We start from the raw sequence: 13,794 nt of genomic DNA on the forward strand, positions 1-13,794 counted from the left end.
AAGATGGGCAGAGTCTTCACATAAGAATTTGTAGCCTCAGGAATCTGTTGGAGGGTCTCTCTGAGTTGAAGTGGACTCTATGATGGTAGTTTTGGGTTTGGGTTTTTATGAGCCGATTTTGGTTTTTTATATGGTGAAAAAGACATGAGGCTGACCATTATAGATTCAAATCATATACCCAGTGTGATTTTCTTTTTTGAGGTTATTTGAACTTTAGTCTAGTGATAAATGTCTTACTACATTTTTTTTTGTCTTACTACATTTTGAGAATATTTTAGATGACCCAAACAATTTTTAGCTGAAGTTCTTATATCCTGTTGTCATCAAAATGCCACAAATGGTGGCTTTGAAGCACAGATTTGGCATCTAGGACTCTGAATCAGAGCAGAGGCCCTTCCTTGTTGGTAGCTCCAAGTGTTTCTTGGCATTCTCTATACACAGAACCTCTAATGGTCTCTTACCTCCATATATGTGTGTTTGTGTCTACTGTTGCTTTTTATATGACACCAATTATAGAAGAATTTAGATGTAAGACCTGCCTGAATCTGGCACGATCACATTGATATAATCAAAGAAAACCTTTTTTTTCCAGACAGAATCACATCACAGGTAAATGCCTTAGCACTTCAACTTATCTTCAATAATTCAATCAATAAAAAATAGAAAGGATTCTAAGATAGACTAATTTTGATCTTACCATAAAGTTGTTAAGACTAATACCATGTAATTATAAATTGTTAGGTTATGAACAAATGTTAAGACAAAATTACTGGTTAACCTTCCAGAGTATTGATACATTTTACTGTTTAATTCACTGTTTTTATTAATAATATAAAAAATTCACTAAGGCTCTACTATTTCCCCAATAATAGAAATAAAAGGGTACAAGGACATATTCCTGATCATAATCCTTACCAGCAAATAATGAAGCAAATTCAGATAAAAAATGAAGCAAATTTGGCAAGATAGGTGGGCATGAAAGAGAAGAAAGCCAGATGCAAGACCAGTGTCAGAACCAGGGAACAAATGAAGTAATTTTATAGTTAATATCTAAGTAGCCCTGGTAGTATAGTGCCAGCTGCTAACAAAAAGGTCAGCGGTTCAAATCTACTGAGTGCTCATTGAGCTGAGCACTCCTTAAGAAAGATGTGCAATCTCTGTAAATATTTATAGTTCAGGAAGCCTGATCAAGAGTTGCTATGAGTCAGAATCAGCAACCTGGTGGAAAAACATGGAAATGAGAACATAATTGTCAGGAATTGTTACTCATTTCCTATTTTTGTCTAGCATATTGGCTAGTATGGCTAAAACTGCTAGTATGTGTTAAAATAATAGAAATGATATTGGCATGTTGACTTTACTAGGAATGATTCTAATGTCTCATTATTAAGCATAAAGTGGACTTTTGAGAGAAGATACTTCTTAATTATTTTAAAAATATTGATTCCTATTTTATTGAGAGTTTTTATCAGAAGTAATCTTGAATTTACCAATTGTGTCTTTTTACATCTATGGAATGAACACATAGATTTTCCCCCCTTTGGCCTATTAATACAGTCATATGCTTTCACTGAACTTTTGACTGTGAAGTCATCTTTATATTCTTGGAGTAAATCCTACCTGAACAAAGGCTATTATTATGCTGCTACCAACTGGCCTCTCAATGGTGAGAATATTTGTCTTTTTGATATTGAGCTTCAATCCATATTGAAGACTATAGTCCTTTGCCTTCAGCAGCAAATCCTTCAGATCCCCCTGGGACAACATTTCAACTAAAAGCATTACTCCTCAATAATTTGGAGAGGTCCTTAACTGCATACTTTCCCGGTGCAATGCATCTCCTTATTTCCTGACTGCTGGTACCAAGGGTGTTGACTGTAGATCCAAGTAAAATGAAGGTGTTGACAGTTTCAATTTTTTCTTCATATATTACAATGTTGCCTATCTGTCCAGTGCTAAGAATTTTTGTTTTCTTGACATTGAGATGTAATCCATATTGAAGTCTGCATTCTTTGATCTTTTGCAACAAGTGCTTAAAGTTCTCTTCATTTTCAGGAAGCAGGGTTGTGTCATCTGCATAATACAGGGTATTGATGAGTCTCCCTCCAATTCTGATGTCACATTCTTCTTCATGGAATCTAACCTCTTAAATAATTTGCTCAACAAACAGATTAAATGGGTATGGAGAGATAATACAGCCCTGACACACTCCCTTCCTAATTTTAAACCGTACAGTGTTCCTCTGCTCTGCTCACAAAAAGCCTCTTTGTCTAATTATAGGTTTCACATTAACACAATTAGCAGGATTCCCATTCTTCTCAATGTTAGCCATAACTTATTATGATCCACACAGTCAAATGCATTTGTATAGTGAATAAAGACATTCTTCTGGTATTCTTTACTTTTAGCTAGGATCCATCTGATATCAGCAATGATATTACTAGTGTCACACAACCTCTTCTAAATCTTGCTTGAACTTCTGACAGTTCCCTATCTATATACTTTTCTAGCCATTTTTTAATGATCTTCAGCAGTATTTTGCCTCCATGTCATACTAATGATGTTGTTGTTGCTATGTGCTGTCGAGTTGCTTACGACTAATAACGACCCTATGCACAACAGCTCTGAACCCTGCTCTATCCTGCCCCAAACTTATTGTCTCTGACATACCTACCCCCATTACCCCAGTCACTGAATCAGTCCATTTCATTGAGGGTCTTCCTCTCTTGCACTGCCCCTCCACCCTTCCAAGCACAACGTCCCTCTCCGAGGACTGGTTGGTCCCTCTTTGCAACGTGCCCAAAGTATGTCAGGCGAAGCTTCAAAATTGGATAATTTCCACATTTTGTAGTATCACCTTTCTTGAGAATGGGAACAAATATGTACCTCTTCCAATATGTTAGCCAGACAGCTGTTTTCCAAGTTTCCTGGCATAGATTGGGGAGTACATCCAGGGCTGCATCTTTTAATTGAAATAGGTCAGTTGGTATCCTGATATCCCATCGATTCCTGGGGCCTTATTTTTGGCTAATGCCTAAAGCTTCAACTTCCTATTTTATTATCATTGGTTCCTGCTCATATGGTTCTTCCTGAAATTTTTCAGTGTCAGGAAGTTCTTTTTGGTACAGTGACTATTTATTCTCTCCATCTTCTTTTGATGCTTTCTGAATCATTCAGTATATTGCCCATAGCATCTTTCAATATTGTTATTCGATGCTTAAATTTGTTTTTAAGTTCCCTCAGCTTGAGAAATACAGAGCGAGTTCTTGTTTTTATTCTCCAATTCCATTTAACTGCAAATTACATGATAATACTTTGCTTTGTATTCTTTTCTTTTTTTCTTTGTATTCTTGATCTGCCCTTTGGAATCTTCTGTTCAGCTCTTTTACTTCAGCATATTTTCCCTTTGTTTTGGTTTCTTGATGATCTAATGAAATTTTTAGGGTCTCTCTGACATCCATTTCAGTTTTTTCTTTCTCCTCTGTCTTTGTAATGAACTTTTGCTCTCTTCATGGATGATATCTTTGATATCATCCCAGAATTCATCTGGTCTTCAGTCATTGGTGTTCAAGACTTCAAACCTATTACTAAGAAGGTTTTGAAATTCAGATGGAATAAATTCAAGATCATATTTGGATTTGCTTTTATATTCTTCAGTTTCAATTTGAACTCAGACATGAGTAAGAGATGGTCTGACTCACAGTCTGCCCTTGCCTAGTTTTGACTGTTGATATTGAGCTTTCCAATGATTCTTCCACAGATTTAATCAATATGATTCCTATGTAGCCCATCAGATGAGGTCTATATGTAAAGTCACTGTGTTTGTGTGTGTGTGTGTGTGTGTGTGTGTGTGTCTTTTTAAAAATTTGCTTGTTTGGGGTTTTACAATTTTTTTAAATGGGTCTCTCAAAGAAGGTATTTGCAATGAATAAATCGTTGAAAGTACAAAATTTGATCATTTAGTTTTCAGCCTTATTTCTGTCACCAAGTCCATATTTCTATTATTTTTTTCTTCATTGGTTCCAACTTTTGCATTCCAGTTACCAATTATCACTAATGCATCTTGATGGCATGTTTGGTCAATTTTGGACTGCAAGATTTGGTAAAAAAATTCAGTTTTTTTCTCCTTGGCTCTAGATGTAGGAACATATTAGAATAATAGCCATATTAAAAGGTCCTCCTTAAAAAAAAGTCTTCCTTGTATGAGTATGGATAATATTCTATCACTCACAACATTGTTATTTCAGGATAGAACTTGAAATTGATTTTTTACTGTGAATGAAACACCATTCTTCGTCTGTTTTTCATTCCCAGTATAGTATACTTTGTGATTATCTGATTCAAAGTGGCCAAAGCTATCCATCTCATCTCACTAATGCCTAGAATATTGATATTCATACACTCCATTTCCTTTTTCACAATTTCTAATTTTCCAACTGTCAAGCTATGGATATTTCATGCTCCAATTATTAAAGGGTGCTTACCATTATTTTTTCTTGTTTCAACTGACTTCTATTTTGACCTTTACCACTAATATTATAATTATTCATGTTCCTCTACTACTTATAGGATTTTCAGAGGCCTGTTATTTAAGAAGTGGGAGGCCAATCCTGCTTCTAAGCCTGTCTTAATTTGGGAGAACTAAGTACTAGCAAATAGAATTAAGCAATATATAAACAGAATAACCTCCTCACACACACACCTGACCAAATGGGCTTTGTTCCTGGGATACAAGGCTGAACTCAATTTTTTTTAAGTTGATGTCATTATCTTAACCATCATATTCAACAAATTAAAGAAAATAAAAATACATGATCATATCAATTGTTATTGAAAAAGCAGTCCAATTCCCATTCACGATAAGAATTCTCAGAAAAATAAGAATGCAGGGAACGCCCTCAATTTCTTAAAAAGAGTCTACTTATGGTTTACATTAGACTTAGCAGTGAAAGAGTGAATGTTCTCTCCTTAAATTGAGAATATGGTATGGGTGTCCATTTTCATGACTCTGAGTCAAGGCAGTTCTGTAATTCTGGTAGTGTATCCGGGCAAGAAAAGAAAAGAATCAGTAAACAGATTAGAAGGGAGGGATGCAGCTATATTATTTACAAATTATGATTGAGTAGAAAATTCTAAACAACCTAGAGAAAAAACTGAAACCAAAACTGAAAAAACTAACAAGTGAATTTAGTAAAGTTGCAGGATACGAGAGAAACAAAACCCAATTGTATGTCTAGCTACTAGCAATGAACATCAAAATAAAATAATATATACTACCATTTATTAATTGCTAAAAAAGTTAAATACTTATAACAAAACTAATAATAGATATGTATTATTTATATGTGGAAAACTATACAACACTAAAGAAAGAAATCTAAATGGAGAATTACATGATGTAGGTGCATAAGAGATCTTAAAGCGGTAAAGATATCAGAAATTGCACTATTAATCCAAAGGTACTGCTTCTGGAAGTTCTCCAGTGGCTCTGCAGGAGAAAGATAGGCAATCTCCTTCCGTGCAGGTTTATAGGCTCTCAAAACCTACTGGAGGGCCATCTGTGAGTCATTTCCAACTTGATGGGAATGAAGTTTCTTTGTTTTTTAAAAATATACTATATGGCCTAGTTCAAGAAGCTGCACTGCAATCCCAGAGGAGAGTGTTTCAAATCCACCATATGCTGTCCTGGAGAAGGAGGGACAATCTCCTCCTGTACCAGTCAGATCCAATTTGAGCACACACAATAATAAAAATTAAAAAATATATACTGTAGTACAATTTCTATCAAAAATTCTAATAAGACTTTTTTTTGTAGTTAGAAAAAGCTCAAGTTCGGTTTTGTTTTGAACCATTGATGGTATCTTAAATTCTATGAACTACAGTAACAAATAGCAAGCGATAATAAGTGATAATTGCTAAGAAAAGAATAAAGCAATATATATGTATTTGAGGGTAGCTGGATAGTTACATGGGAGTATAATTTTAGATTAGATGGTCAGAAAGGTTTCTTTATGGTGGATGACATTTAAGTGGAGACCTAATTACTTACAAGTCTTTCAGAAGTAACAATAACTGTAAAAATCTTTAGCTGGAAATGAGTATTGCATACTTAAGGAATGTCAAGAGAACCTGGTAGCTATAGCATCATCAACAGAACATGAGAGAAAGGCAGGACCTACAGAAATGCACTCAGTCGAGTTAAGGGTTAAGATGATGAAATTTCTTGAAGTAGAGGGATTCCCCAGAGTAAATTTATGCCAAGATCAGATTAAAACACTCACATTTGAGAAGATCATAAAATACACAAATCCTCTTTGGTTTAAATTATACTCTTAATCCTTAGTTCAACTCCTCTTTATCTCAATGTGTTGGATAGATTCTTACTAGGCTCAGTATTGTGGAAATATACACAATCCTTTCATGAATTATCTTGAATCTTTGTTTCCTAAAAAAATTACTTCTAGGATTTCTGTATAGCAATAATTAAAGCATGTAAATAAGCAAATATGTCAGTTTCAAAAAGTTTAGTTAAATGTTTCCTTATCTTCTCACATGTATAGTTTGACATTCTTAAAAATCAATCTCTGTTTCTCCAGAAGATTGAAGGAAAGTGTTCAGTTCCTAAGCAAAATTCCACTCCAGAAGCAGATCTTTATTCTCTTTATTTACCAAAAAGGTAAGTGTAATTTTATACATTATCTGAGTATTGTCTAATTGTGTTTAAGCGGTGAGTCTCATGCTTATAATTTATTACAATACCAGGAAAAGGATACTAGAAGAGGCCTCTTTGAGGGTATAATATCATCATTGCTTTTTCTGTTTTAGTTCCACAAAAGAAGCAACAATAATGAACCAACAGAATAAACAAAGGACAAAGGTGGAAAAATCAGAGTCATCTTCCTTTAAGACTTCTGGAATAAGTAAAGGGGAAGAATTTGTTTTGTACCCTCCTAAACAGAGCACTTCTTTTGATTTCTTGGAGCTAAATTGTGGTTGCAACAAAACTGCTGACAAAAATATGGAATGGGAGAAAAACGCACTTCCATTGGCTGGGGAGCCTCTTCAAAAGTACCAGAGTTTGGACTTGAGCTCTATTTTGCTTGGGGCACATTCTAATTCAGAACATCTAAGTGCAGCAGAAAGACATTTTCATTCAAAGCAACCTCTAGTACGGACCAAATCAACTCCCTTTGAATTGGTACAGCAGACACAAACAAAGGAGCTGGACAACAAGGAAAATTTTTCTTATTTGGAATTGCAACCACACAATTCTTGTTATATGGAGTTGCAGGCTCAAAAACAGATGCATGCTTCTTCAGAAGAACGAAACTGTTCATTGCCAAGTGAACCTAAGGACCACATATGTAAATTATCTAGTGTAAAGCAGAATGACCACAGTCACATTAATGACTATTTTTACATGCCCTTAGTAGAAGATCCTTATTTTTCATCAGTGCCTCCAGAAAGAACTGGTTCTAAGATGTCTCTTGATTTACCTGAGAAGCAGGATGGAATTGTTTTTCCTTGCTCTTTGTTGCCAACATCCTCTACAACTCTCTTCTCTTACTACAATTCACATGATTCTTCAGCCCCAGGTACTCTGATGAATTCTCCCTCAGTGCCAAACCAAGGGGCAGTCGTAGTTGGTAAGTTATTAAGGTCTGTATGCCATTTTAGGTTTCAGTGTATTTCTAGATCATCTGATTTCTCCTTTCCATTCTTTTTTCTTCTACTCACTCATCTTTCTTCTTAGTCTTCCACCTCCTCAAAAAAATCTGGTTCAGAGAAGCTAAAGTGATGTGACTAGATTGAGAATAGTTATATCAAATTTAATATTCCACAGACTAGGCAGTAAATAAACAGTCAGATTTGGTATAGGAACTAATACCATATCTGCTTCCAAAGAAGATAATCTTCATTCCTAGCAATATATCCCAAAGTCCCACAAAGACAGCCAGTTTCCTAAAGAATAGCAAACAAGATTTGAGGAAGAGCATCACATGACCACTCAGAAATTTTGTTGTAAATTTCTATTGCTATAACCAATTGAACATAATTGCTAAGAAGTTATTTTTTTCCTACTGGAGTTGGATAAAACAAAACAATGGACCTACTCAGTATTCTGGTGAAATCTTTCTCTTATGTACACCTTTATTTTCATACTTTTATCTTTTTTTAAAAAATAAACTTTTTTATTTTGTGTTAGTTTGCTTACAAAGTTCGTATACATTGTTCTTAACACTGGATCTTTTCCATTTCCCTCACCCACCCACCCACCCATCCCTCTCCCCATCAAATTGTGTGACCTATGATTATCCCCATGCCCATTCTCACCCTTCTGTTCTACCCTTCCTCCCCTTGGATTCTCATATTTGTTTTACTAGTTATCTTTCTAGTTCTACAAAATTACATTATACAGTATTTGTGTACTGAGTTAGTTCACGTAGCATAAGATTTTCAAATCTCTCCCAAGTTACGTAGTAATTTTAAAAGTCATTGCTCCTATGTGCTGCTTAGTATACAACAAGTTTTCATTCCATTAGATTGTATTTGGACATTTAGGCTGTTTCCATGTTCTTGGAATGGTGAGTTAAATTGCTGTGAACATTGGTGTACAAATCTCTGTGTCTCATTTCTAATAGTCTCAGGGTATATTCCAAGCAGTGGAATAGCTGGGTCATAAGGAATTTCTATGTTCAGCTTTTTGAGGAAATACCAAACCGCCATCCAGGGTTGTTACATCATTTTATAATCCCACCAACATAAGAGTTCGTATCTCTTCACATGCTTTCCAACTTATTACTTGCTGTCCTTTTTTGTATAAGTGGATTTTGTATATGATAAACATTGTTTTATTTTATGAGGTGACTTGAAAGCAGAAGTGATTTTCATTTTAGATATTATGATGATTTTATGTGAAACAAAAGAAGAGGTAGCAAAGAACAAATTTAAATCTCAAGTATTTAATCAGATAATTTAGAAAGAAATTCTATCTGGATGGGAAGTAGGAAAATTATTTGTTCTGTGCAGTATCAATTATTATACAGTTTTTAAATAGGTGTGCAGTTTATTTGTGGCTCTGTTGCAAAAATATTTTATATGTGGAGTTCTAGATGCTCTGTCAGAGAAAGATGGGTTAAGCTCCCAGGTGAATTACAGCCTCTGGAAACCTGCTGGGGGGTCAGTTATGAGTTAGTTTCAACTATATGGTATATAACAAATGACAACATTAATTGATTAGATTATTTTATATATTTACATTATGGTTTTTAGGGAGCTCTGGTGGCCTAGTAGCAAGAAGCTTCGCTGCAATCTTGAAGGCATGTCGTTTGAGGCCATCAGAAGCTCCACAGTAGAAGGATGGGCAATCCATCCCTTCCGGTGCAATCCATTAACTGCCTCCGAAAACCTGCCAGAGGGTCAGCTATGGGTCTGTTCTGACTCGATGATACACAACAACGACAACATTATGAATTTTAATTAATTTATTTTTATTTGAGTCATTAAAAATATGAAAGATAATTTTTTGTAGGTGCCGATAATATTTAGCCTTCTCTCAGCATCAACATCTTTTAAAAAACTTATCTGCCAAGATTGCAGCAACATTGACATGACGCCATCTGGTGGCAATTTCTTCCAATAGCATTTATGAAATAACTTTAAAAACTTAACAGTTCCACAGAAAAGTGGAAGATCCTGCTGTACAGTTGTTTTGCAAAAAAGGAAGGCAACCATATACGGGCTATTATGTAGGATGAAGATCAGATGCTAAAAATGTTTGCGTTTATTTTAGACTTTGCCGTGCCCAGGCATTTTGTAATGTGAAAATACCTCTTTGAGTTAAAGAAATAACATTTGGAAAAATAAGCAAAAGCTTGTTGGTTTTGCATCTGAAAATGACATCATTTATTTTGGGTTTCTTCTCTCCTTAAGTTAACAAGTATCAACTTAAATGTCAATAATGATTTAAGGAATTGAATCAAGATTAGCATATAAGAATTTTCTCTATATTGTTCTAATTAAAAATTGTGATTATATCTCTGGCATTTTGGATAGCAACATCTTCAAAGGCAGATGATGAAATTCCCCCTCCACTACCTGAGCGGACTCCTGAATCTTTTATTGTGGTTGAGGAAGCTGGTAAGTGAGCAGGGAAAAGATTACTTCTCAGGTTTACAAATGCCTACTAAAGTAATAATGCTTTTGGAATTGGAACATATTTACTTTTTCTCCCAGGAGCATTCCCACCAAGTGATCCCAATCCCTTATCTACAGGTGTGAAGTTAAAATTGGGAACATCACTGGAATGGAGTGGAACATCTGAATCAAAGAAATATGATGATGCAATGGGACTCAGACCAAGCAAGGTCAATCATTTTTATTCTCATTCTATTCATCTGGAGCCAGCCGACTATTGCATCCTAACACCGATTATTCAATAAATATTAAGTAGGCATTGCTACTTATTACAACACATGAGAGGAAGTAGCAGATAAAATTACGTATAAAACTCAATTCTTGCTCTTGGGGAATTTATAGTCTAGTACTGGAGATATAGGATATGTACAGAAGCGGGTTTGCCTATATTTTCATAACAAGGCAAATATGGGAAAAGGTTTGGTTTTTTTTTTTTTGCTTATATAATAGCAAGGCAAAAATGAAAAATTTGGAGTGTTAGATACTTTAAGGTTGGAAGAGTTTAAAGAGGATTGGTTGAGGCAAAATAAGAAAGATTTGATAAGTAGTTTGTTCATATTAGCATATAATAGATTGTATCATGTTGAATTTAATAATGTGTTCCTTTTTTATAATTGTGGAGTTTTGCATGTTATGTGCATTGTTTTGCTTTGTGAATCTTTTTTTTTTAAATGAGAGGTGGCATATTATTTAAAATTAACTTTTTTGGATAGTGTTCCCTGCTTCTGGAAGGAAAAATATTTATATTTCTGACAACTTATTATGTATTTCTGAATATTCTATGAGCTGATCATCTTAAAATTTCAGATATCAGAAAACTAGCTAAATAAACATTTTAAATTGCCTACAAGTATATGATAGGCAAGTATTCTATTTCATTAAACTGTCATTTTGATACACTAATACTTGTTAGCACTATGTATATAAGTATTTATCTTTTAACTCCAAGAGAAAAGATAACCCTACCCTTTCTAATATCATGAAATAATTTCCATTTCAACAACTAATTTCCAAACTAAACTTTCAGGGTAATGTTCCAAGTAAAAAGATTAACCTAGAAGGGATCAAGGTAAAACCAATTGTCATAGGATTTATCACTGTAGGTGACTTTTCTTAATTCAGCATACTTAGGGACTAGGAAAATGTCTGCTGCTGTTGTTGTTGTTGTTAAGTGTCATTCAGCCGAGCATGACTCATAGGGACCCTATGAAAAAAAGGCCTGAGTCTGTTCTATAACTATAGTTGTTTATCTACATTCATAGAGTTTCCAGAGGCATGCTGTTTAGAAAGAGGATGTCACTCCTGCTTCCAAGCCTGTCTCAATTATGGAGTTCCGCCAAACACTGTCCACGATGAGTAACCATTATGGCATTTGACACACCAGTGGTATAGCGTTCAGCAACCCCAAGTTACTTCAGTACAGTAAATTGACAGACCAGTGCTGTACCACTTAGAAGAGGAAAATGTTTACAGAAAAAAAAAGGGGGGGGGGGACATAAGAGCACAGGGCTGTGCAATCTCTCTGAAAGGGCCAGAGAGAGTGAGAATAGTACAGTTCCTCACCGTCTCAAAGCAGAAAACAGATAAAAAGTCCACTGCTCAGCCCACCCTGCCTCTAGAATCACCCTAGCAGCAAAGAGTTCTTTTATTCATTGTTGACTCAGAGACTTACAGTTATGGGGTTTATTAGGAAAGTAAGTTGGAGAGTGTAGGAGGCAAAGATTATCTCACAATGTAAGTCCACATTTAGTAAAAGTTTTGGTTTAGTTCAGCAACACAAATTCAAGAGCCTCTGGTTTCCTTAATTATCTAGCAAGGTTTGCCTCAGAGCAGTTATAAGTCAGCTTCTCCCCCAAGCATACAGTAAGAACAGCAAAACCTTTTAACTGTGGCCAGAACGAATGCAAGAAGTCTCAGTTTGTACCTTGCCACAGTTTCTCCACCACCATCACCAGGGAGTTGCCACCAGAGTCTTGACTCAGTCTCTCTCAAGTCTTGTTGCTCAGTGTAGAAGAGCTCTCTCTCTCTCTCTCTCTCTCTCTTAGACTAAACCCACAGGTGCTGATGATTTGCAAGGCTATGTGTCTGCAACTATGTGTCTGCAGTTAAGGTAGCTGCAGAGGGGCCTAACTGTAAAGCCTAAAAAAAAGGCCAACTTTTAGGCTAACACCACAGAGGAATAATTATATGTTTTATAACTATATATAGATGAAATAGAATTTCAAATATGCCATTTTTTTCTTTGAATGTGGATAGATTTATGTACATTTTCTTGTCTTACTTTTTTTGTTCTGTTTTTTTAGAGTGTGAAACTCCGTGGCCCCAAATCAGGTAAAAAAATTATTTTGTCTTTAGATTGCATTTAGTTCTAAGAATGTATATTGTAAAAATGGTTTGCTAAATTTCAGACAATTCACCTTAAAAGGCATCAAGGTTTCCATAATAACTTCTACTATTTATTGGGGGTTCTGGTGTTTTTTCCTAAGCTAGGAATTTTGCTTTCCTAAACAGAGAGCACCAGAGGAATGTCTATCAATGTTTCATTGACTATGCAAAGGCATTTCACTATGTGAATCACAACAAATTGTGGCTAACTATGAAAAGATGGGAAACCCAGAACACTTGATTGTGCCAATGTGAAACCTAATCTTGGACCAGGAGGCAGTCATCAGAACAGAGTGAGGAAATACTGCATGGTTCAAAATTGGGAAGGGTGTACATTAGGGATATGTCCTATATCCATACTTTTTCAATCTATATGCAGAATAGATTATCAGGGAGGCTGAGCTTTATGAGGAGGAATGTGGTATCAGACCTGAAGGAAGATTCATCAACAACCTCTGTTATGCAGATGACACAACTCTGCTTGCTTAAACTGAGGAGGACCTGAAGCGTTTGCTGCAGAGGGTCAAGGACTGCAGCTTTAAATATGGATTGAAGCTCAACATCAAGAAAAAATAGATTCTCACTACTGGGCCAATTGGCAGCATAATAGACGGTGAAAAGATTGAGATTATTTACAATTTCAACTTGCTTGGTTTCACAATCAACATGCTTGGTACCAGCAGCCAGGAAATCAAAAGACATACTGCATTGGGAAAAATCTGCTGCCAGGGATCCGATCAGAGTACTGAAAAGCAACGATGTCAGACTGAAGACTAAGGTGTGCCCGACCCAGGTCATGGTCTTTGCAATTACGTGGATGCATCAGAAAGCTGGACTAGGGATGACAGAAAGAGAGTTGATGCTTTTGAGCAATAGTGCTGGAGAAGGATATTGAATATACCATGGACTGCTAGGAGAACAAACAGGTTTGTCCCAGGCTGCTCCTTGGAGGCAAGTGTTCTGAAGCTTTGTCTGATATACTTTGGGCATGTTGCAAGGAGGGACCAGACCTTGGAAAGGGACATGCTTGGGAGAGTGGAGGGTGAGTTCAAAAGAGGAAGATCCTTGATGAGATGGATTGACTCAGTGACTAGGGTAAAGGGGGTAGGTGTGTCAGAGACAATAAGGTTGGGGCAGGATAAAGTAGGGTTCAGAGCTGTTGTACATAGGGTCACTGTAAGTTGCAAGTGATTCAGCGGCACATAACAACAA

At 35.8% G+C, this 13,794-nt stretch overlaps 1 protein-coding gene across 1 annotated transcript in view; it reads left to right on the top strand.

The window, feature by feature from the left end:
• The window catches only part of PTPN22 (protein tyrosine phosphatase, non-receptor type 22 (lymphoid)), a 104,058-nt gene that overhangs the window by 52,238 nt on the left and 38,026 nt on the right, over positions 1-13,794 (top strand). The window contains exons 12-16 of the mRNA XM_006895701.1: positions 6,600-6,676; positions 6,826-7,646; positions 10,057-10,140; positions 10,237-10,367; positions 12,501-12,528. Coding sequence (XP_006895763.1) covers positions 6,600-6,676; positions 6,826-7,646; positions 10,057-10,140; positions 10,237-10,367; positions 12,501-12,528 — 1,141 coding nt within the window. The remainder of the gene's footprint in view (positions 1-6,599; positions 6,677-6,825; positions 7,647-10,056; positions 10,141-10,236; positions 10,368-12,500; positions 12,529-13,794) is intronic.

This window comes from Elephantulus edwardii, unplaced genomic scaffold (assembly GCF_000299155.1).
Source record: "Elephantulus edwardii isolate Elephantulus edwardi_28Jun2011 unplaced genomic scaffold, EleEdw1.0 scaffold00174, whole genome shotgun sequence".
NCBI classification, from domain to species: Eukaryota; Metazoa; Chordata; class Mammalia; order Macroscelidea; family Macroscelididae; genus Elephantulus; species Elephantulus edwardii.